The 25,304-nt window shown below is 35.5% G+C and overlaps 1 protein-coding gene, 1 long non-coding RNA gene and 1 pseudogene across 14 annotated transcripts in view; 1 reads left to right on the top strand and 2 right to left on the bottom strand.

Moving 5' to 3' along the window:
• Nucleotides 1-350: 350 nt before the first annotated feature.
• Nucleotides 351-25,304, top strand: part of Glut1 (Glucose transporter 1) — a 38,232-nt gene continuing 13,278 nt past the window's right edge. For 9 of the 12 annotated variants that reach the window (XR_015769692.1, XM_088031240.1, XM_088031232.1 and 6 more), the window contains exons 1-10: nt 571-582; nt 4,298-4,377; nt 5,935-6,099; nt 9,476-9,668; nt 12,707-13,010; nt 15,316-15,572; nt 15,654-15,778; nt 15,860-16,326; nt 16,374-16,586; nt 17,791-18,015. Coding sequence is in view for 11 of the 12 variants with exons in the window: in XM_088031240.1 (XP_087887366.1) it covers nt 5,979-6,099; nt 9,476-9,668; nt 12,707-13,010; nt 15,316-15,572; nt 15,654-15,778; nt 15,860-16,326; nt 16,374-16,586; nt 17,791-18,015 (1,905 nt within the window). In the remaining variant the exon portion in view is untranslated. Of the gene's footprint in view, nt 583-4,297; nt 4,378-5,934; nt 6,100-9,475; nt 9,669-12,160; nt 12,266-12,706; nt 13,011-15,315; nt 15,573-15,653; nt 15,779-15,859; nt 16,327-16,373; nt 16,587-17,790; nt 18,016-25,304 lie in introns of those variants that run through there. The other 3 variants (XM_088031233.1, XM_088031243.1, XM_088031242.1) reach the window with 3 other exon arrangements.
• Nucleotides 19,812-21,600, bottom strand: LOC148179658 (uncharacterized; annotated as a pseudogene). Its single transcript, XR_015769705.1, has 3 exons — nt 21,313-21,600; nt 21,074-21,262; nt 19,812-20,246 (listed from the first exon to the last, which is right to left on the bottom strand). The product of XR_015769705.1 is annotated as an uncharacterized LOC148179658 (transcript).
• On the bottom strand, nt 24,796-25,135 carry LOC148179659 (uncharacterized). The gene is made up of 2 exons (XR_015769651.1): nt 24,933-25,135; nt 24,796-24,884 (listed from the first exon to the last, which is right to left on the bottom strand). It is a non-coding gene; the product is annotated as an uncharacterized LOC148179659 (long non-coding RNA).

The following is a 25,304-nucleotide window of genomic DNA, read 5'->3' on the forward strand; positions in this document are numbered from 1 at the left end:
AACCTGTGTAACCAAAAATCCACAAGCCAATCATTCTACGATTTTCCATAAAGTCCGCTAGCCAGAGCATTTAAAAATGCGCTCGCCACATTAGTATTGCCGACACCGCCGCCCAATGTTTTCCTTCGAGTTCCCAACTCTCGCTGATCGAATTTTTCCGTTCATTTTCCACATGTACATTGTGAAAATCTAATTTTAAATAAACCGCACTTTGCGGCTGCCTGCAAAGGATTCTCCGCGAAAATTACATTACATCCATCAGCACAAACTGCTATAAACGATTGATCTGAAGCATTTGCAGCTGATTTTCGATGCGTACATTCTTGTCTAAATCACCTTCACCTTGAGGTATCTCGCAATCAAAGGTATTCCGCTCACCTGTACAAGCTATCAGTTTCGTTTTCGTTCTTGTTGTTATCACGCCGTTGCTGTTTCAGTGTAGAAAGCGCTTGTGCTCGGCTCGGATGTTGTTACTAAAATAAAGTGCATTGAACTGAATCTGAGCTAAACAGTCGTGTTTGTTGTCGTGAACAATAATTGTGTTCAATGTTTGTGAATAATTAATGCCTAAAGACGGAGAAGGTGAGCCGCAGAAATTTCAACGTTTACCCACTTACTCTGCCAACCTCTGGATTCAATTAACATGTGTGATCTGTTGACAATGAGATTACTAATTATTGTATTGTCAGATTCAGAACTGTGAATGCTCTCTTATTCAAACAATCAAATAATTGTGTACGTTCTATTTTAAACATGTCCGAAAATAATGACAAGCTTTACTCAAAATGAATACCAGACAGTTACGATTCCAGAATTCTGATCCTATCGGTCCACTAAATATATGCCGTCATAACCGCAGCGATAAAGATTGTAATCAAACAAATAGGTATAAACACTTTTCACAGTCAATCACTGGGTTTTCCTAGTGACGGAGAAAGTTAACAAGAAATAAAAGAAGTAAATTTCTATGCGCAGCAAATTATCTTTTTCACTTGTCAATTATGTTGCCTTTAAGTTTTTACTTGCATTCATTTATGGCCTGACATTTATGAATTTTTAGACCCACTGGTTTACAGGTATGTGTGTCATGGGACACGGTTGAATTTCTTTTTTTTTTTGAGGATATTGCTTGACATTTCTTAAGAGCTACTGAAGCAATAAATGGTTGCAAGTATTGTGAATTTGTTTTTTTATTTGTTTTCTGCTTGAGTGTGTATTTCTCAGGATAAACAATAATTTATTAGGAATGTACATATTATCTTTGACCTTAGTAATCTCCACGTTGACTGTCGAGTCTAAAATGTTTCTATCATAGATGTAGATAGTCATTTCCGCTTATACGCGAAGGAATAATAACAAAAGTACTTTCGAAGTAACAAAAATATGTGCAAGTTGAAGTTTTATGATAATGCTATCGTTGTGAGTGGATAGATAAAACTATAACGTATTTTTATGTCTAAATTATTCTACAGGTATCGTAAAAACTCATTGTAAAAGTCGAACAAGTCTTGTAATCTTAGTCATAATAATTATAAAAAGAATTTTTTATTTTTCGATCAGGACGTAGTTGTAATCTTCCAACCATCGAAAGCAATACAATAATTAGTAAGTACGCTAACTATCTTATTAAATTTAATGTTTCCTCGTAATTACCAACTTCTGAACTTGTAGTCGTTATAAGCTCTTGGTGACCACTTTTGTTAATTATCCACTAACGTGGAGAATATTTAAACATGTAGTGCAGTGCAGACACTAAAATGCGACGAGCTCAAGTTCAATTATTTTTTACATAAATACCTTGAAGATTATAGAACGAAACTTGGGAGCAATATAACGATTCGAACCAATACATTGTACAAACTGTCGTAAGCTTTTAATTGCTTAAATTACAAAGTTTCTCGTTAACCCCTCGCCACCATCAGCACGGTCTGATTATAACGGCAAGTTCGAGCCTCGCAGGAAAACTATCCTCTTTACTTAATTACAAAGTATCACTTTAACATTATCATCAGAACAGTTGGCAAGCTGATATTCGTGTCTGTTGCGGTGGACAACATCCTGACCTCTTCTAATAGCTTTCCCACAGAAATTTCTAGTGGGAGCAAAGCCGCCAAAAATTTGATTACGTTACTCTAAGCAGGATAACTTTGCTGCGAACAAGGATAATGATTGCTAGTTTAGGACTTGAGTAGTAATCGATACGAAATTATCCCCTTGATATTGATTCGGAGTTTGTGAAGAGATTAAGGCGAGTGTTAAGTGCGTGTATAAAAATTTGGACTAATTTCATATCCCGGATTAGCCCGTTTTTAAACTTGTGGTAATTACCTCAAAGCCTGGTGGATTTTTTTCACAATTTCATACCCTGATTCCTTTTCAGACTCGGACTGTCTGGAACAAACTTCCAGCACACAATTCCTGGCACGTTGATAAGGAAATTAATTATAACTTGTCTGAATACTTCGCCTCGCATTTGCTAACACCTTTCATGTCGTCAGATAAAATACACACTCTTTTTTAACAAGTTTTTGAAACGAGCTTTAATTGCAGTTTATGCTTTTTTAATTAAATTTAAATTCTTCCGACAGTCGGTGTAATTTAATTAAATTTAGAGGAAGAGCGCCGATAGTTGTATTGCTTATCTTAATATTCCCAAGCTTCCATGAAAAGCTGTCAACGTGAGTGTTTCACTTGTGGTATCTAGTCACGCACATTATTAATTCATCCTCTTTAAATTTTTGACGTTTCAGGGTACTGACATGGTATTTGCTTTGAGAACATAATATCGCCCAAATCTCGTCGTAGACAATAAAATTATGTGTTTATGTAAGATTTCCATTAAAGCGTGCTACAAATTTCATGTTTACCAACTTATATTGATCAATAAAGAAATTAAGAAAATATTTATATGGCTGCGCTTATCGCCAGATCGAGATGGACGATAAACTTATGATAATATGGAAATGCATTTTAAAACATAACATTATCTGAATTTCGACATGAAAAACGTTAGCTTAAACTTGAACGTTGACACGCGTGCAACGTTAGCAAACTTCAACATGTGCATAAAAAATAAGAAACCTACAATTATCTCTGCTATTAACAATATTTATACAGGACATGTGACAAACCACGACTTCATTATTTTAAATTAATTACAAGCTAATGGGTAATATTGTTACATCAACTTCAATAAATATAATACAAATTAGAGGGAAGATAAATCGTATTCCCTTAATTATTTCAACCACCTAACTCACGCAAAACACCATTTTAAGATTCCTATCATTGGAAAGTTGTAGTCACGAATTCTATTCAACAAAATTATACTACAACATTTACATTAAATCATATTTAATTATTACTTGTAAGTACAGAGCAACTCGGCGTGCTATTGATTGGCCGAAGTGAGTAACTTTTAATTAAGGTGGATCAACCATTGTCTGAACGAAGACAAACATTGACAAGCATTTTACTTCATATTTACCGAAGTATTCTCTGAAATGTATTTTGTTGATAAATGTCTTCAGTTTCGTTAGTTTATTACCAGCATACAAGTTTTTTGTCTCCATGTATCGTCGATTGCCATCTCACCGTTCCACTCTACTTTTGTTATCTGTCTCAGAAATAACTTAAGAAATGTGATTAGCCTAATTAGCTCCAGAGCCTTATCTCGTGATAAACCCTCCTTTAGAGCTTCTATTTTAATTAGGTAGCTCATGCAGAGAATCCCACTGTGGGACTTTTTGTCCCCAGTTATAATAATCCGAGATTCTAGTCGGATCCACATAACGTTGCATTATGTCCAAAATCAGTTAATTTCTGGTGTGATCACAGAACAAGTAAATTGTGGTTAAGCACTGAAGCAGTGATAAATGTACACATTACAATACCTGCAATTAACCCCTGAATGTAATTAGAACATAATTGTGTACTTGTGTTTTGCCATGCAGACATATTCTTGCTATAGGCGCTTACTCATACAACTGCTACTGATTATAATTGCAACCAATGTGCATTCGAGCGAAAACCGCACGATGAGAGTCCTTAAAGTGTAACGACACAGATGCAACCACTTGTCGGGAAGGATCTGATTTTGAAAACATTCGAAACATCTGTGCTATTATGCCCATTAAAGGCGGTAATGTGGAGTATCAAACGGTATGCTTTTAATGTTTTATTACCGAAGAACATGCTTCTTAAGAACACTGGATGATACTCGAACAGATATAGCCATAAAATCAGTTTTATTAGAGCGAATTTTGCGTGTAAAAATCAAATTCTTTCGTTGTTTCAGACTGCCAACCTGAAGGCTTACATCGAGAGTTACAGGAGCGACCGAATAATCGCGCTAAGATGGAACGATTTGTGTTTAAGGTAAGACTAAAGAATTGAACGTTTCTGTTTTATTGTGACCGATAAGGTTTATTGTCGCCAACTATTTCAACAATTGTCTACGTTTTAGTGCCGTCTTAAATTGTATAGGTTGAAAAAGTAATAAAATGAATTAATTGTTACTTTGATGGGACTTTACAGTTCCAAGTACAAAGCAGATAACACCACTTAAACGCGACGGATACCGCGGAGGATTATAAGGCAATCAAGATAAGTGATGACATCGACAACGCCGTCACGTTCAACTAGAGATGATGACTATTTTATTCGACTAGATCTGGTGTTAGTGAATCGTTATTGATTGAGATAATTTGTTATGTCAGACTGTCAATACTTCATAGGAGTATTTGTTATATGGACAGCCGACGCCCGCAATAATAGCCAAAGCGATATTTCAATAAAAATCACGTTCGATGGAGTTTTTATTAATTTACGGTTCATCAGCGGGAGCGTGGAAAAATGTTTCCAATTAACAAATTTATCCGCACGTGAAATAAACTTTTTCAATTTTAGAACTCCGGTTGTAGTTTAAACAAGTTTTTTTTTATTTTACATACATCCGCAGTTATTACAATTTTATTTACTTTTTCCTGTTGCATGTGAACTGGTCATCAGAAGTAATAATCTAATAACACAAGTTCTTGCTGTTATTTCCCTTCTAGAAACGTCTCAAACAAGCCGAAACTAATTTTAAGTTGGAACGTTCTTTGTTCTTTCATTCTTTTTACATAACCCAGTAAAAACAATGCCAACAGTTTACAACCAGCAACCATAAAACCCCAGAAAGCCTCAAAGTTGCACCTCCACCACTGTATTTTCTTTTCAAATAAAATCCACCTTTCATGTACAAACTATCGACTGCTCCAAGCAAACATTTCTAGAGTCGAGGTAAAATGCACAATTCATGCTCGCGTTGCTTGTAACAACAAAAATAGCCATGGGCTGAACATACAAAGTGACTTGAAGTTTTTATGCAATTGGCCATGGACTATTTGTGACTGTCGAACTTTAAAATTTATTGTAATCGTTTATTAGGAAACTGTCAGTTACAGATATGCTCGGGTTTTTATTAAAATGCTCCCGAGAAACGTTCCAGCCGTGTATGAAATTCGCTGCGTTGAAGTAAAATGTGTAAATTAGGTTGGGTGTGCGTCAGCCGCCCGTACATATCATGACACCGACGTCTACTTTGAATATTAAAATTGGCCCCTTTATACTTGCCCCACGACAAATGCGTTTTGTTGGAAATTTGCTGAATTCCATTTTTTTATTCATGTGCATGCGCCACATCAGCGCTCTATTTATATTTACCCAGTCACGAAGATATACATCAGACAAAAAATCATCGCAATTCACTAAATGGACTTTTAGTTATTTATTTATAACAGAATTTCATTTCGACGAGTTTTTCAAAAATGGTGGATGCGCCGGTCCACACCACAAATCAATCGCTCTAACCCTCCATTACCATCTTTTCATCACTTTGTTGTTGCATTAGAAGTGAGTGTGCTTTTAACTAACCGGTGGCGGTGTACACAGCTCCGTAGATCACGGGCGGCAGTCCGGCGGGGCGCCAAGTACCGATGAGACAGTCGGCCGGTCCGCACCACCGACACGACCATCAGCATCCAGTTGTTACCACCGCTCCGGCTGCCAGCGACTCCGTCGACACCCTCACCACCACTACCGGCTCACAACATACAGGTAAATTTCACATTTTACCTCAAACACTTTTACCTCAAACTGATGGTGTTTATTAGTGAAGTTTGGAGGAGTTGCCACGTCTTCCTTCCGTTTAACCTTTACAGAAAAATACTACACGATAACACTGATTCATGCATTAATATGTTTCCCAAGGCTGGGAATTTTTTTCGGGTGTTTATCTTTAACAGCACACGTTCGCTGAATCGCTTCTGTTTTCTTTATTTCACTTTCTGATTGTCCTCTTCGCAATGTTTTCTTTATTGCCTTTTACTACTTCGTTTTCTGGTATCCGCGTGCTACCACGAAGTCAAAAATTGCTTAAATGGAGACCTAATTACAAAATCCGTTAAAAACCGAGATAGACAATGATGAAAACCATTATAACTTTATAATTTTACTCATTTTCATTAATTGGATTCTAAAGTTATAACACGTTTTAGTAAGAGATTAGCTCTTTCTGGCTATTTCGAATGTAAACGTCTGCTTAATTTTGCCCCACAATAAAAACGCAGTAATCAGTTTAAACGGTAATTAGTTTTACTAGTACCTAACATGGTTGCAAATGGCTTTAGAAAGTTTCAAACTTTTACTAGGAATAACATTATCTAGTTATCTATATAATGGACAGAGCTAAAGGCTCTTGAATAAACTACCATAATACAAGGTAACCACTAGCGTAATAACTTTTCAGACTTATTTAACAAGGTTTTATGAGTAACCAATTTAATATGCGAGATGGGCTAAAACCGTAACGGCTGATGCTCACAATTGAGTATTCATAAAAAATATTAAAATTATGGCAAACATTGTAAAATATAGAACAAAATATGACCTGTAGATATTTTGTAGATATAAATAAATTTATATTCTTCAATTCGGCACTTTCTACTGCTTTGGATGCTGTTTTTGTTTTGATTTCATTTAGATACAAAATTTTTATTATTATCCTAGAGTTTCTAATTCGTTCACATCTTTGTCGATCTTTAAATTGTTTAAATTCTTCTTTACATACATCTTTTATTGATTGTTTCCTTGCTCCCTAAAATTTTGAAACATTTTCAACGAATTTTTTGGTATATTTGATTCCTTTCAGTCAGATCTTGTGATTCTTCTGAAATCTTTCTGATATTTTTTTTGATTTTATTGTTGGACGTTTTGGACTTTGTTTAAAATTTAGTTTTAGACCTTTTAAATATTTTAAGGCTTTTTACTTTTTTGGATCGTTTAGATTATTTTGACTGTTCTTTTGAAGTCATTGTAGATCTTTTTGTTTCTTATTTTTTTTGGTTTGTTTGATGACCTGGAAACTTTTGGAATCGGAATTATTTCTCATATTTTTTAATTCTCAAATTTTAAGGCGTCAAGACACTATTATTTCGAGTTTTTTTATCTTAAATTTTCAGATTATTTGTTTATACTTAAAGGGTTTTAAGAGTTTTAATGTTTTTTTAGTATTTTAGCTTCTAAATTTATTAGCTCTCAAATTTCTAGTTTCTGGAAATTTTAGATTTTCATATTTTATTACTAAAATTATTAAATCAGAGCCAAAACAGTTGGAACTTTTTCTTGCTTTGGATATTTTAAATTTATTATAATCTTTTAATTTACAAATTAAAAAAAATATATTTTTAGATTTTTTTTAATGTGATCTGTTCTTTCAACTCTTTGATTCGTCTACATTCTTTAAATCCCCTAGATTGGTTCTTTTAATTGTTTTTAGATAATTTTAATAAGCAATAGATATGCAGAATTATATCATTTATTTATAAAAAATATGAAGTCAACATGCAATTTGCGCACATGCAAAATAATAATTTAGTTTGAAACATCTTTAACTCAAGTACTTCATTAACATTTATAATTTCCAATCTACAAAACTGAGTTTTGGGACAATTATTAATTTTCGCAGCATAATAACTAGACTAGAGATTTTTGATTCAATTTGGATTTATTTCGTATCAAGATGAATGAAAAAGTGTTGCTAACTTCATATACACATTATTTAACAGGAAAGTAAGACAGGAAGCTGCTTGAGAGTTTCTTCGTCCATTTGGTGAGGTTATTGTTTCTTTCAGGAAGTTCAGTTCCTCGTAAACAACTATGTAAGTTAGAACATAATTCAGGCGTCCATCGCAATTTATAAGTTCTAGCGCGATCACTCTATACATTTAATCAACAGAAACTGTTGTTGTTCAGTAGCGACGCCTATTTTTAGTTTTTGAAATGAAGGAAGTTTATTGGTCGTTCCATCGAAAAGTTGGAAAAACTTGACGGTCGTTAGCCCTGTTGACCCTAACGCTGCAAAAATACAAAAACTGCTTAGTAAACATTCATGCAGTTTTCTTAAAGAGTTGATTATGAAGACATAGATAAATCAAACATGAGCTAAGAAAAGAAAATAAAAATGTAGCTACTTCAGCAAAAAGAGAGCAAACTAAAACCTCTTTCGCAGGGGTTGACCACACAAAAGGCGAATTCTTACGCACCCTTTCCGCCGAGACCTTTTTTCAATTTGTTGTTAGACACGCACAACAAAACGCGTCGATACAATCTGCCGGTCGCACAATTATAATTTCGGGGCGAGATAAATCGGTGTTGGTTGAGTCCTCTTTTTTGACGTTTAATCTCGATTAGGGTTTTATTATTGGCGGTCTGTTCCGATTAAGTGTTAGTTCCAATATTTGCTACCGGTATCGGATTTCGGTCGGTAACAAGCGACTGCGGTAAGTAACCTCCCCTTCGCCAAGTGCCCATAACTGACCCCCCGAACTTTATATATTAATTATCATTACGGTGGTCTAGAAACTTGGCTCCATTAATCAGTCGACGGGGGCCTTCGGGAATCGAACCCAGGTACACTGTTATCTACCATCCGATAAGCATTAGCGCCGTCGTCGTGGGAATCGCGTTTATTGCTCACTCCGCATAGTAGCGAGGGGCCATGGGTCTCGTAAACATTTTTTGCCATGCCTTAAATACCACAGGAAAATTAAAACAATTCACCGACAAGCTTATTCCGGGTAATGGCGGTTATTCAATACCGGAAGTTCGTTACATATGCATGGAAAAAATTGGAGTAAAAAACTTTGTTTCACTTTTGACTGTCACTTTATCTTCCTTATTCATGCCGAAACTCTTTGAAACCGAAAGTAAAACATCTACTTTTTGCCCCTCCTTTCCGCCATTGTTCTCTACTTTCTTTGGAATAAGATAAAAAGTGTTGTCGAAAACACGCCGTACGCCATTTCCTTCCACTTAAGTTTTTAATAATCCATCAAGGTCGTGGTTCTTTGATTTATCCGTTCATAAAGTTGGAGGTCTCAGTTTGTGCATGTCTGTGCGTGCATGAATTGCATAATGATGGCGTCGTTTTCAGTTTCAGCGGAGGTAGTCGAGGTGGAGGAACATGATCTGGGCTCCGATGCGGAGTCCGAAGCTAGGGAGACGCTCAAGCTGACCGCCCGCGGACGCCCTGCGCACACCCCGACGCGCCCGCGAACAGCGCGTGATGAGACGAAGAAAGAAATACAAGAGGACGATGAAGCCACTCTCAGAGAGCTGCTTATTAGGTACACCCCAACGCATACACTTACCATAACATCTACATACTACTTATCTACTTCTTACCTACACATTCCGTTCTTCCTTTCCGAGTTTTTTTCGACCTCCTCTTTGTAGTTATCAAATAAAACATAAAGGAAAGGAGTACCATATGATGGTTAATTGAAATTTTGATAAGGTTTGTACTCGGCTTGCACAAGCATGTTATTTTGACACGTTTTATTGCTTTGGGAACATATTCTGAACCAAGAGAGACGATTCCAATCTTGACGTATAGTAATGGTTTAAATTACGGATTCGAGAATTATGTCTTTATTCCATCCTAACACAGACAATAGATAAACCAATTAACTACACTGAAACTTTAATCAAGCACAAAAGGCAATGTTCTACAAAAGTGAGTTAGGAAAACTGTTCAGACTCGGAATTACCATAAGATAAACAACCATTTTCCATTAAAAGAAGTAACTCCATTAATCTATCATCTTGACAAACACAGGAAGAAAAATCACAATCCTTTCCTTTATGTAATTTCGACGACTCCAAATTTTCACTTCAACTTATACTATTTTGTTTTTGTACACTTTCTAAATAAACAAGTTTTTTTAATTTTCTATTTTTTTTTATTTCTTCCACACCTCAAACAACCTACTCATCTCATAATTTTAATCATGGCCATTGTTTTTGTGTGTTGTTTCTTGACCCACACTAATATTACGTGTATGGTCGAAACAATATTTTCAAATTAACTGACCACAGGAGATAGCTTTATTTGTGTGTAATCTCTTCATCTTTTAGCAATTTTCTTCACATAACCATAACTTGCTTAATCCTGCACCATTAGAAATGAAATACATAATTTTAAATAACGTTTTGGTAGTAACTTCATAATTACTTTACTGCGCACATGATCCATAAATGTAGATTAGATTTTATCGACATTTAGGTACATTAACGTTAATATGAAATCAATATTTAATTCTAATTGTTTAAAACCAATTGGCTTTATTATAAACTAGTTAATTTCAAGAAAAGATTTTGTTAAATATCTTATATAAGGACTTTAGAAATTTAGAAAATTTGGTGGATGCGCCATCAATAATAAATAAGAAAAATACTATAAAAAACATTTTTTTATATCTCTGAGGCATAATAATTTTTTATTTATTATTTGAAAAGAAAGAAAAATTAAAGTTCTCATTTTCGAAGATACTCCGCGACTTCTCAAAATTTCAGGTTTTGCTGGTTTTCAAATTTAAAAAATAACTTCGAAAATACTCGAAAGTTAGGAAAAATGAATGGTTTCGAGGAAAGTTCTAAGAATTTCAACAACTTTTAAACAAATTTTAGAAACCTAGAGGAAGCGAATTCGTTCAGAAAATGATAAAAAAGTCGAAAATTTTCTTCTTCAAAGACTTCCAAAATTGTAACGTCCGCGTCTCATAGTCCATCTAGTGCCAAATTTTAAGTAGTGGGTTACAAGGTCATGAAAGAATAGAGATAAATTACGAGTTATCGTTATCACGTTCTTTACAAATAAATTCATTTATTGCGAATAATTTAATTGGCTGAGAAATTTAGCCAGTTTGGCTGATCTAGCCTTTGAGAACTTACGCAAGGAATCCGCATTCGGGTTGGTTGTTCAGTGCGTTTTTTTGTTATAAAAACTACTTTGATAAAGATAATGTCTTGAATCTTTTTAGGTTTTAATTCAATTTTATTCCCATTTTTTATCTTGTTGCAAAGAAAGGGATAATCTTTAAATCTTTTTATAAAATCTGTAATTTATTAGTAGTTAAAAAGTTGAGGCGGTAGTTTTCAATTAATTTCCAAGTACATAATAGGACAATTTCTTGAAATTTTAAATTTAGGGTAAAAGAAAATTAATTAAGTTTTTAAGGAAAAATCTTAGAAGACTGGATTTTGATTACTTAACTGCTTGAAACTGGTAAAATCCGATTATTCATAAAAATGGTCAAAACACCAAAGACCTTCAAAAATTAAAAATTTCAGGAGCAAAAAACTTTTGCCAATAAAATGTGAGACCTCAATTGCACTCCTATAATGCAAAATTGTAGTTTTTGTTTTCAATACATGCTATAGATTTCTATATTGCTTGGAGCACATTTGACTACATCCTCTCACTTGAAAGCACCAACCGACCAAAAGTCGTAACTCATAAAAAAATCCGATTCAAAATTTGCGTGCTATTTGAGTAATAATTGATTTTCAGCCAATTTTTTGTCTTGACGATCCTCATCTTGAACGGATCAAGGTCTACATCTAATCATAGAACAAGAAGCGAAATAGTTTCTTGGTCAAAATTTTGATCCTGGCAAGTACTAAGATCCTGTTTGCTATCATCTGTGGTCAGTAGCAATGTGTTAGTGCACTAAGTTAAGTTAAGAGCACGCTCCCTGATGGGCTGTGTTTCCAAACTATAGGTGGAAGATTGTCAAACGCCGTCGAGATGCCGCGTCGCAGTCGAACACCGCGCGTAGATTAGTTTCTAGAAGAAGTGAAGGGGATTATCGGAGGGTTAAAGGATACCTGGGGAGGTGTCCACTGTAGTTTGGAACACAGCCATGGTATCCTTGCCTCCCAGGTATAAAGCTTTTGCAGTAGGTGCTTGCTTATGCATGCCTTTGTGTTGGTTTAATGTGAGCTTGATCACATTGGTGACGTCACGACAAGCAAATCATTTTATGCATGCCATCATTAATCATTTACCATACTATACCGAAAGACGATTATAGTTACAATAGTGTGATTGACTCACTAGTTGATGTTGTCAGTCTGAGGCACGACTACTGCATGATGTTAATCCGTCGGCACCTTTGAATCGATACTCAATATATTGTTGTTATAATAACTAAACCAAAACCACCCTATCAAAATATCAAGCTTCCATCTGGACCAAAACAAACGATCAAATCAAAATGCATGTCGAAACAACAGCACTAGCATGCGTTTGTCGTTGAGTGTTGTCTCACCATCAGGTTAATAACACGTGTTTTACATCTTTTTCCGTACTGTTATGCCGCAGTCTGCAAAAACAGGTGAGCGTGATGAGTATGAACTTGAGCGCCAAACTGGACGAGCTCCAACGTGGAGATCGACATTTGGAAACAACGGTCGCTCTTTGTGAGATCAGGACGCAACTGCAAGAACTCACCAAATCGGTGGAGTCTTGCCAGTCGGAAGTATCGGAAGTTAAGAGGGACATGGTTGCCATCAAGCACGAACTAGACACTGTTCAGCAGGTTAAAGAGGAGATCGAAGAGTTGAGGGAGTACGTGGACCGGCTCGAGGAGCACACTCACCGCAGGAAGTTGCGGCTTCTCGAGCAGGTTGGTGCTCAAAAATGGAAAACAGCGCTGCCGTTATTTTTTCAGTTAAAAAAGTTGTTTTCTTTACCTCATAGAACACCATCTTAACTTATACTAAGAATATTCGTCAAATCGTTGGAGAAATCTGAAAGTTAACCGTAATATGGGTTGCATAATATCTTTACCATCTACTGCAGTAAATTAATCCTAGAGCAGGTAGTTCCGCGAGTTTTCCAGATTGCTAAAATTTAGACGCATACACACTTATTTGGGCGTTTAAGCTTTTGGATTCCAAAATTTTTGGTATTTAGGTCATTAGATGCTCATGTTTTCACGCCTTTCAGGTTCTTCAGTCAGTTCAAAGACACTGATACTCATCAATGCATCAATCTTCGGACCTCCAGTTTTTTATAAAATGTAAAGTCTCTAAATTACTTGAATAATATGAACAATTTAAAGAATTTGAAGAAACGCAGAAATGACTTTAATCTGAAGAATGTAAAGAATAATTCACATGAAAAAATTAAGAATCCTGCAAAAAAATTCAAGGACTCTCAATTCATGGAATTTAAAAATTTTAAAAATCGAAAAAAATTAAGATCTAAATAATCAAGAAGAAACTGCAAGAAATGAATATAATTGACGTAATAGATTTATAGAACTCCCAAGACGCTAAGAAAGTTAAGGATTTCGGAAAAATCGAAAATCGGCTAAGCTTCAAAATCTAAGAAATATTATCAATAGAACATTTGAAAAATGTTTTGAAAATCAATAAAATATTCAGAAAAGTAAATCAAAAGTGGCAAATTGACGACGAAAAAGAAAAATTTAAGAAATTCGCAAACTGGAATCTTGAGAATTTGAGAAATCCAGGAGATATGGGCAATGCAAGAACTCTAAAAAGAAAAGAATTGATAAAAATCCAGAAATTAAGTAATCAAAAAAGTTTTCAATGGAATGGATCTAAAAAAATGTAAAAGTTTTTAAGGTATCTAAAACTCTTGCTAATCTACAGGGTGTCCCGAAAGTGACGCACCACCGTGAAACTGTATCATCGGACAATGCCATAGATCACCGGAAAAATGTTAAAAAAAATCCATGTCTTCAATTTTTCGAGATACGATGGGTTGAAGAGGCAAAGTTTGATGCGAAAATTAACGATTTATGTGCAATAATTTTACGTTCAAATAAATTTGTTACCCAAAGAACATTTTGCGCAAAGGCATGGTGCAAAAAAAATCGGAAAAATCTTGTAAGAAATGCCTAAAAACTGTTAAGAAAATTTTTGAATTAACAATCTCGATCAGTGTGGCATCGTTCACGTGAAACCATAGTTACAATACTCGTTCATGAGCCTACCTGACTAACGCCAACAATACAACAGCAACGTTACTATGGCTTTGACTACTGGAAATTTAAATTATAGGGGGGTACACTTCTGCAATGTTGCCATTTTCCTAATTTTCTTTTACTCCTCCTGCGAAAACAGAGAGTCTGGAATTTTTTTTAACATTTTTTTGGTACTCTGGAGGACCACCCAATTACCCCCTTTTAAGGTAGTGCGTCACTTTTGGGACACCCTGTATATACATTTAAGAAAACGAAAAAATTCAAAAATTTAAATCATAAATAGTTTCAAAATATACTTATATTAAGCTTATAGTTTCGAAAATTTGTCCGGAAAGTAACGCATCACCTTGAAAGGGGGTAATTGGGTGCCCCCCATAGTACCAAAAAAATATTTAAAAAAATTCCAGACTCTCTGTTTTCGCAAGAGGAGCAAAAGAAAATTAGGAAAATGGCAATCTACGAGCGTAATAAACCTAAACATAAAAGTGTAAAAAATCTATAAAAAATTTAGAATACGTGAGCGAAGAGTTCGACAAACTTCTTAAATTGCTAAAGAACTCGTCAAACCGACATATTAATAACCAAAATTTATCTTAAAATAGAACAGAAAATAACGCCTTTCTTTACAATACAAATCTCGAAATTTTTAAATCTGATAAACATGAGACCTAAGAGTTCTGAAACTCCAAGAATTTAAGAACCAAAGATCCTAAAACAAAGGAAGTTAAAAATTAAAAAATGGGATAATCAAAGAAGCAGATGAGCTAAATTCACGATGCCTTGAAACTCTACAAATAGAAGAAAATAATCTTACAATTTAATCAAGAAATCGATCATTTAAAAAACAGTAAAACTAACAATTTTTAATAATCTACAAAGTTTATTATTTTTTATTTCGTCGAACGAAACGAAATGTTATTTTAAAATCTCAATCGTTTCTCTGGAACAATAAAGTGATGCCTTTTTCTTTTTAAAGGATCTGACGTTCTTCCTGTCGTACGCGATCCTGGCGGCGGTCCTGGGCATGCTGCAATTTGGATACAACACCGGAGTAATCAACGCACCGGAGCAGAACATTGAACATTTCATGAAAGACGTGTACAAAGCGAGATACGACAAGGATTTGTCAGATGATTCTGCACGAGGTCTCTACTCTATTGCTGTGTCCATATTTGCTTTAGGAGGAATGCTCGGCGGCTTTGGCGGCGGCATGGTAGCCAACAAATTCGGGAGGTAAATTAATATCAACTTTAGTACTGCGAAAGTAGGAAAATTGTGTGACATTTTCATAATTGAGTTTTCTTTCTATTTCAGGAAAGGCGGACTGCTTCTGAACAACGTCCTGGGAATTACTGGGGCGTGCTTAATGTGGTGTACCAAACTAGCGAACTCATATGAAATACTATTTTTTGGCAGATTTATTATAGGGGTCAATTGTGGTGAGTATGTCACTTGTCTGAACTTTATATGTATTCGCGTGGAAGAAATGTCGTGGAATTTAACGCTTCTTTTGGTTTCAGGACTGAACACATCCTTAGTACCTATGTATATATCCGAAATAGCTCCTTTAAATTTACGTGGTGGTCTTGGGACAGTGAACCAATTAGCGGTTACAGTGGGTCTTCTGTTATCACAAGTGCTAGGTATCGAACAAATTCTCGGTACCAACGACGGTTGGCCTCTACTACTTGGCTTAGCCGTATGTCCTGCCTTACTTCAATTAGTACTTCTTCCAATTTGTCCGGAGAGTCCACGCTATTTGCTCATCACCAAACAGTGGGAGGAAGAAGCGCGGAAGGCATTGCGGAGGTTAAGAGCAAGTAACCAAGTCGAAGAAGACATCGAAGAGATGCGGGCGGAAGAACGCGCTCAACAAGCCGAAGCGTCCATCAGCATGTTAGAACTCATTTGCTCGCCAACGCTGAGGGCGCCTTTAATCATCGGCGTCGTCATGCAACTCTCGCAGCAGCTGTCCGGCATCAACGCGGTACTATCTTACCACTCTCACAAACCATTTCTGACTCTTTCTTGTAGGTGTTTTACTATTCGACTAGTTTATTTGTCAGCTCAGGTCTAACGGAAGAGAGCGCCAAGTTCGCTACCATCGGCATCGGAGCCATTATGGTGGTAATGACGCTGGTTTCCATACCTCTGATGGACAAAACTGGCAGGCGGACGTTACATCTTTACGGCCTCGGTGGCATGTTCATCTTTTCGATATTCATCACCATCTCATTTTTAATAAAGGTTGGTTCGTTGGCGGTGTTGCACCTTTCCTTGGTGCAGACTAATGGTGATGGTGGTAATCGAAATGCTGCTTCTTGCACTTTGACAGTTTTGCAAAAGGCAGTTTCTTCGGTAGTTTTAAAATGTTGTGGCGCAGTGGAGCACAGAGGAGTTTGCGAACGTTAAATAAGAAATCTTCCAAGCAATGAGCATAAGATGATTTCTTATTTTTCTCGGTTTGTATATACCAGTATTAGTACTGGAATGCCAATAAATGAACTAGCCGTAAAAACGACAAAATTAGACATTTATTGGTAGAGTCAACTGCATTCTAACTAAGCAAAGTGGCCGCATAACTAGAAGAATCCAAATAAAAGTAGAGACAGAGGAATGCAGTTGTGCCAACCGTAATTTGTGAATATAACCCCCGCATGTTTATCTTTTCTTTGCGACACCTCGCATTTGCTTATTCATTTAAAATGTTTTCATTCGATGTTAAAACCATTTTACCTTGAATTTTAATTTAATGAGTTCCATTCCTCTTTTTAACTTCATTTCCATACAAAACAATTGAATTAATCTTTTTTACTTCCAGACAATAGTAATCTCGTAAAGTTTTTTATTTTTATTTGTGCTAAACCATTAAAACCAGCTTTATAACGCTATGAATGAAAAGTCATTACTTTAATGAAGTTGTTCACATTTCTATTATTATTTTCAGACCTTTTTCTCAATAGCATAATTAATTATCTCAAAAGTGCCGCAGTCTTTTTTCAGTAATTTTATTTATTGATAAAGTGTTTCTGTTTCTGTCAATTTAAAATGCTTTGTACCGTGTGAACGCCCCTGATCCTTTCAACGACGTTTCCTGCGCTTGCTTCCACATCTCACCTGCTTCTTATGCCTCGCCCTGTCTGTGTGTGACGACTTTCCTGACATGGTGGAGGAGGGACGCTGTAAATACCTCGCCTGTAACCTACACCACCGCTACCCGCACGCCGAGACTTTAAACACACTCAAAACACAATGCATGAGTATTGTAAGAACGTCTTTGAAGCAACTGACTTTCTTACAATACATCTGGAGGGACCCCTTCGTTCCAGAATCGAATGTGTCTCGTCCTCTTTTTGAGTAGTTGAAACCACTCGTACCATATTGTTATTATTTTGGCTATCGCGGTCACTCCTCCCTGTCGGGAAAGAACACCCTTACTACTGCCTGATAGGAGTTTTTTGGATACGTGCAGGAGATGATAGACTGGATGTCGTATCTGTCTGTGGTTTCGACGTTGGGATTCGTTGTGTTCTTTGCTGTGGGCCCCGGTTCGATACCTTGGATGATCACCGCCGAACTCTTCTCGCAAGGACCGAGGCCGGCTGCCATGTCAATTGCGGTTCTAGTCAACTGGATTGCCAACTTCCTGGTGGGCATAGGATTCCAGACTTTAAAAGTAAGTGCAAACATGTATTCAAACTATTCGGAATTTATAAAAAGTGGTCAAAGTATAATTATTTATGGAATCAAAAAATCTTCGTAGTTCGTCCGATTTTTATCTCACTATCAAGCAAAAAAGTTTATAGCGTTTACAGCGTCAGAAAACTTAAATCTAAAATATTTTAAAGACTCATAGAATCTAAATTGAAAGAATTAAAAAATAAACAGATAATATGTAAATAAAATTGGAATTTGAACTAAATTTACTTAGGCAAATTTTGTGTAAATGCTGGCTGAATAATTTGGTTCTCCAAATTTAAGTGATTTGGGCCAAATCTGATTTGTCTAGGCTAAATCAATTTTGTTAAATTTAATTAGAAACAAATCGAAGTAAACTGAGTTGAATTAAACTAAATCTGAATAATAACACTAGTCAACAAATTTTAAACGAATTCTGTACTGGAGCAGTGGAAAGTCATTTCTAAAGTGGAATTGCTTTCTGATTCTAAATCCAAAGCGCGTTTTGCTTCATCAAGTCAGGACTCAGAGATATTTGTAAAACTTTTTTTTTGAGTACTCCACGTTCACTTTAGCTTTTTTCAAATTTGCTTAACAAATTGAAAAATCATCAATTTCTATAATACATCATTGGAAAGGTAATTAAATAAGCTTCTCAACGAACTATAGAAGTCGCCGGAAGGGTTAGTTTTTGCCAACATATTTGAAAAAAAAATCGAAAAACGAACATTTTGACATTTTTTGCATAAAACTGCTAAGGTAGTACTTTGATTTTTTATTGTAATACATCATTATAAAAGTTCAAATCTCTGCTTTCTAAAGTGATGTTAAACAACTTATTATCTCTTGCTACTTAGAAGTTACATGACAAAGAATAAGGAATGATTTTAGAAGGTTTTGTAAAAATTTTAATTTGAATGCCTACAAAATTGTAGTTCTTCGATAAATCTCGCGTTTCTAATTATTTTACTGGTCAAAACGGCAAAAATATGAAGAGAAGTACTTTGAAAAGCTTATAATTAGCTCTGAGCCCGGGATTGATGGCGTAAAATAAACTTCAAATTTCAAATCAAAAAGCCATTCTACTTTAGAAAACACTTTCCACTTTTTTAGCACAAAATGTGTTGACTAGTGTAAATAATAAATCAGAGAAATGTTTGTCCGTTATTTTCGTAAATTTGTTTATATAAGTTATCATAATCCTGTCAAAAAAGCGCTGCTAGCTTCTTCACTGTTTAAAAATGTACATCGTTTTGCTCTCCCTTCAGTTTTAAAAAATATATATTTTTAATTTCTATATCCTTTTGCAAAAACAAATTTTCCTGTACTTAGAAATTTGTTATACAATCCAACATCCGCGTGGATGTTTATGCTCCATTAAACGGAAAGTGTAATAATGAGATATTAATTTATAAACATTCGACATAAACAACGGAAGTCAGAACATTTCAGTGTAATCATACTACATAAGTAATTATAACATTAACTCCCGCAAGAATGTAATGGGAAGTCATATATATTCACCCGAGCGTATTGCGTTACATATTCAGACGCAATCTTTAAAAATTTAAATGACCATAAGTGCTGCATTCCAACGATTTGAAACCAAATTACTTAAAAGCACAAGTACGTTACATAAATAATGCAATTTTGTTGGGAACTGTATGCCCATTTCACTTTTCGTTTGTTCCCCAATTACTGTCTCGAGTGCTCCGAATTGCACAATAAAACTATCAGTGTACATAAATATCAACATATTTATTTCTTGCACGAGTTAGAAAGGTACAAAAGCTTATATACAACAATACTGATGAGTATCTTAAAATAACTTACAAATAACAACGTTAAAAGATGACAATGATTACCATGAACACAGGCGTAGTATCTATTTTAATCAAATTGCACAAAATTAGACACGTCGAGCGGTTATGGCATGAAAATGAAATGACGACTTCAACAACTGTAAACATTTAAAAAAGACAACAAGACTAATCCTAAAATAAATATTCCTCGCGTCTTCTTCTAATATCCTGGTTTGACATTCTTCACGACAGCATTAAAACCGCTGTGCTTATCAGCTGTGTATTGGACAATCCGTTTTGAGCCATCAGGTTCCACAACTGTATACTGTCCGGTGACTTTATCACCATCTCTGGTTTCCCATTGACTCTTTATATCATGCGTGTGCAAATCGTGAACTGCATAATCGTAATGATACTTAGGATGAGCCTGAAAAGGACACTTTTACTGAAGACGTGGCGGAATTCTTCGTATTTAGCAAAGCAGGAAATCTCCAAGTGAAAGCCGAAGATGCTGAGAATAAAATTATTCGCCCGATAAGAATACAATTAGGAGTTTTAAAAGCGTTTTTTCTTACACGGCGGAATTAATTAAAAGAAATTTCACGAACGAGCTCGGGTTTTCCATTCAGTGCGTCTGTGCATGTTTTATTCTGAAATAATTTTACTGTGATATTTCGTAAGTGATACACTTTCTAGCATGTGACATGTGTAGGAAAACGGCGGAATTGATGCGATCCAATGCATTTAAATTAGCGGGAATCGTGCGTTTAGAAAACACAGAAATTGGAGAATTACTGGCGATACACACGGAATATTTTAGGAAGGCGGAATTTATTAACGGTAATGATTGAAATAAATCGCATTTATTAAGCATGTAATTAATAAACATTGTAAGTAATTATCTGAATAATTAATGAGGATTTTACATTCTACAAAACTGATTCATTTATAAGAAAATTACCATAATCGGCAGTTTTTGATTTTTGTCTTAGAAGCATAATGAAGAAAATAACTTTTGCTGAAATTTAATGTTATGCAATTTTTAGACAAATTTTGAATCAAGTAAATAAATACTCAGACTTACACATGTTTATCTCCATTTTTATAAAGTTAGTCATGCCCATGTTTGCCGACAATATATCATCGCGTCTATAAGCAAATCAAAATATTCTGAATAATTACGCTGAAAGCGGTTTCCATAAATCAAACCGTGTGGGTCAAGTTAGCCTTATCTGCATAAATAACTGCACTCACATAATAATCGACAAATTCTTCATGATGTCCTCCGCCGCCGATGTCGTGCCCGATCTCGTTCCCCTCGTATCCACCCAGTCCTAAGCCGCCCCCATAGCCCTCGTGTCCTCCATAAGCAGATTCCTCCAATTGACCATATCCACCGCCTCCCGTGGCAGTCACAACCACGAAGATTGCGGCGACACTGACCTGAAGAATTTTTGGAAATCACAAAAGTCACACGTTACCACTCTACTTACAATGTAAAGCAGAATGCTCATTGTTGTTTAGAGATTGATGGTCGAAAGGACTGAACTAAACTGATTCGTCCTGGAAAAGAGTGAGATTTTATAGTGGTGGTCGTGAAAGGTACGAAGATTTTAACCACCGCTCTGGTTGTGAGGAAACCGACGCTTTCCCTTGATCTTGGGTATCATGTTTGCACCATTTTTATTCCATTGACAATATACGTTGAAGAAATTTTGGTTGATTTCTTCATTTGATGGGTGTTGCTCATGCACGACTAATTTGATTATCTTTTGGAACATCTTGTGAAATTTTTGTTGAATAAGACAATTAAAATACCGTCTCTAAGTACTAGGAATTTAAGATTTAATTGCTGCATTCAGTGGTTCGTGCTGCTTTTGTCTTGGGATATTATATTTTGCCTGAACATTTCAATTAAGGTGCATTTGCATTTAGTTATGCACTTTTATTGTTCTAATTAAACCAGTAATTTCTGTATTGTAACTACAATAGAATTTTAAACGGAGCTTCAAAATTTTTCTCTCCAAAGTACTCATTATCATCTTTTTTTTCTGAAAATAGATAAAGAAATACACGGATTAAAAGACGAATCATGTTGTCTCTGATAAGAACTGATTAAAACAATTCGATAAAACGAATAAAACTTTTTCTTCGAAAGTTTATAACTGCGAAATGCATGTTTGTCTCACCACCAACATGCTGTTTAATTACTTTAATGTATAAACAAGTGTCCAGGTGTTAATCGGCTCGATTTGATTTCACGTATTTTTACACGGCCAATGTCTCTTTCATCACGTCAATTACCATTTATTCTCAATAAATGACTTGATTTTAGTAAGCACATATCGTCAAGCATGTGTTACGTATTCATTAGCCAGTTAGGCACTCATGTGTAAAATTAAAATAGGTAAGGAAGTTGATGGCTTCTTGGATCGGTGAACATTCGTGTTGTTGATCAAACAAACCAAATAAACAAAAATTTATTGTAATAAATACATTATGTTTTTCGTTTCGTTACACGGAACATCGTTACATATCATTTTTGAAACATTCTTACTTAATAAAACGACAAAGAAAATTATGTAAATGTTAATAAATAATTTTCTCTTTTAATTAACTATAAAACGCACGCACTCGGTTGATATTGTGGGACTTTTAGTGATCTCGCATGACAGTAATATGAATCGTTCATCTTCACTTCCGCCACTTGCAGTAAAAATTTGAATCTCAGAATAAGAATTTCAAAAACGTATTAAAGGAAAGTCTAAAATGATAAATTACTCTAGTTACGTAACTACTCATTTTGCGATCTGTGTCAAATTTAATGCTATTACTTATTTACCACTACTCTCCTGCGAATATCTAATTATTGGAGAATTATCGTTACCTGAAAGAATGTCAAAAATTATGGCATTGTCTTTCACTCTCGGAAAATGCAGTTTGCACGTATATCTCACCGTTTAAGAAGTTCACGCTCGGCCGCATTCACAATGATTATTTTCCAGCGGAACTACGTATTGACAATTCTGTTTTATGCAGTTTATACAGTTTTTACTTTTCTTCATGGTGCATGTGTAATCGGCACTGTTTTTATTTTTATTTATTAAGTTTTGTGCACAGAGACAAATTTCTTTTTTTATATTTTTTCTTCTGGTCAGGGCTACAGATTTTCCCAGTTTTTTGTACAGATCCTTCTTTTTATCATTTGGAACTTTAGATTCTCTGAAACAGTTTGTTGAAAACATGAAGAAGAAATCACCAGCCCAAGTATCAACCTCTCTGCTGTTGGGGGCGCAACCGCCCCTACCTGGCACCGCTTCGCTACGCCTTCAAGGGTGTGTTTCCAACCAAGCCATTAATTCAGCAACACAACTGGGAAATGTCTCAAAAAAGTGACCTTGCGTTTTCCAAAATCTTATCTCCACTGAATCCCCATTTATTTGCCACAACTAGTGATTGATAACAGGATTTATTGAACTTCTTTCGTTTACACTAGATTAGTACAAAGGTGAGCAAACCTAATCTAAATCCATAAACTAACATAGCTTACTTATTACTACAAGAATTCTACTGATTGCCCATCTGGCCCTACAATTCTATCAGGAGTATCCGCCAAACTGTAGGCCTTAAAAGGCGGTTTGGTCGTTTTCGTCGTTTTACTGGGGTCTGTCCCTTCAGTTCTTGGTGGTGCAGGCTCACTGTCAGATTTTTTCTCTTCTTGGGGTTGTAGCGGGCATTTCGCAGATTCGGCCATGTTAAAATGCTCGAAATTCAGCACACTTGGTGAGTTTGGGGAGATAACTGGATTGCCGAATTTATCTTCGATAAATCGAAGTATAACGTACAATACATGCGCATTACACGTTCAAATCTATAAATTTAAACTCTTTGACGATTAAACGTTTATTCTGTATAAGATGCAAGCTTCTTGAATTACATCCGCTGATTTTTTTATCATATCATTTTGTTCTTCTTGAAGTGACTCTTAAAATTCAGGTCGCTCTTTATCTAAGTTTTCCCAGCAAATACTTGAAGTTTAGATGATGATTAGCTACCTTAAAAACAATTAAAAAAATACACTAGACTTAAGTGTAACCTGACTAAACTTCTTTTTCTTCTTTACTTATCCAGACTTTTTTCTGCCGTTTACATTCGGTTTTCACATTCTTTTTTTAATAAACATTTTCGGGATTCAACAGTAGACGCAAGCAAACATTTTTTAATATACAAAACTGTCTTTATTAAAAACCAATTTGTACAAAGCCTATTTATAATTTAATCCTACTTGGATGTCGAAGAAACTCTTGAGCTTAACATTCTGGTGTTCTTCGGAGACGGTAGATCTTCTATGGGTTCACCATCTGGACCTATAAACTCATTGTCGTCGGCATCCACCAAACACTGGAGGCTTGCCGGTCTTTTCGTTTGTTCAGTTGTTGCTGCCGCACTCCGGAACTCGGGTTTCTTCTGGTTTTCAGAGAAGTATTTCTCCGGTTCAGCCATACTAACTTTTATTACTTCACTTAACGACTCAAGACTGATAACTGAATTTTGATATTATATACCTGAGATAAGTCAAACCTTCCCGCGAAATATTTTGTTGCTTTAAAGATTAAATAATGACACCAAAATGACTAATTTATTTATTCATGTTTGTTATCAAAGTTACATCACAGTTTTTCCGCTGCCTCACCATCTGGGCCGATGTCGATTCGATCCGGAGTATCCACAACACTTCTGAGCGGCACATTTTTGTTAGGGTTGGAAATTTCTTGCGATTTTTCACTTCGAGGGGGCTCTCCGGAATCAGGGCGGTTTTTATCTTGGTTTTCGAACGAAAGTTTTGTAGGTTCAGCCATGGTACTCTCGTTTTCGTGTTACACGAAACTAAATATGGTTTTCACCTGTGTATATCTGAATGGCTTTTTAATGGTTGTATTAAATGGATTTTAAAAGACAATCAGCTACGATGAGTATGATTATTCATTAGTATAAACATGAACAGTGCTATTTCTCACAAAATCTATTTTAAACACGAAAGAAAATAAATAAATGATCGTCCTCGCTGCAAAAACGTGAATAAATTACCACGCAGGAATATTTCCACACTTACTTTTAGAACTTCTTCGCTTCTTTTCCATCCGAACCGATGTTGGACCTCATGGGCACATCAAACACTTCTTTCTTTTTTCGCACTAAATTTTCTTCACTATCACATTCTCTTTTTTCTCCTGCTTTTTCGGTTTTACCACCAGTACGCTGAGACTTGGAATTTTGATCGTCGCACATTTTGAAACCGTCTGAATACGAGTGCGAGGAATCTAACATTTTCGGTTATTTAAATAAGAGCCAATTTCTGAAATTAACAAGGATGTTTGATTATTGATTCATTGCAGTTTTGATCCTAACAGAGATCTTAATGTCAGTGCGTTTGTAAGGTTGGTGTGAACTTTTTATTATTGTGGTTGTTTGGAAGACGGGGTGG

Source organism: Gnatocerus cornutus, chromosome 2 (genome assembly GCF_029298725.1).
Source record: "Gnatocerus cornutus isolate USDA-ARS CGAHR chromosome 2, icGnaCorn1.1, whole genome shotgun sequence".
NCBI classification, from domain to species: Eukaryota; Metazoa; Arthropoda; class Insecta; order Coleoptera; family Tenebrionidae; genus Gnatocerus; species Gnatocerus cornutus.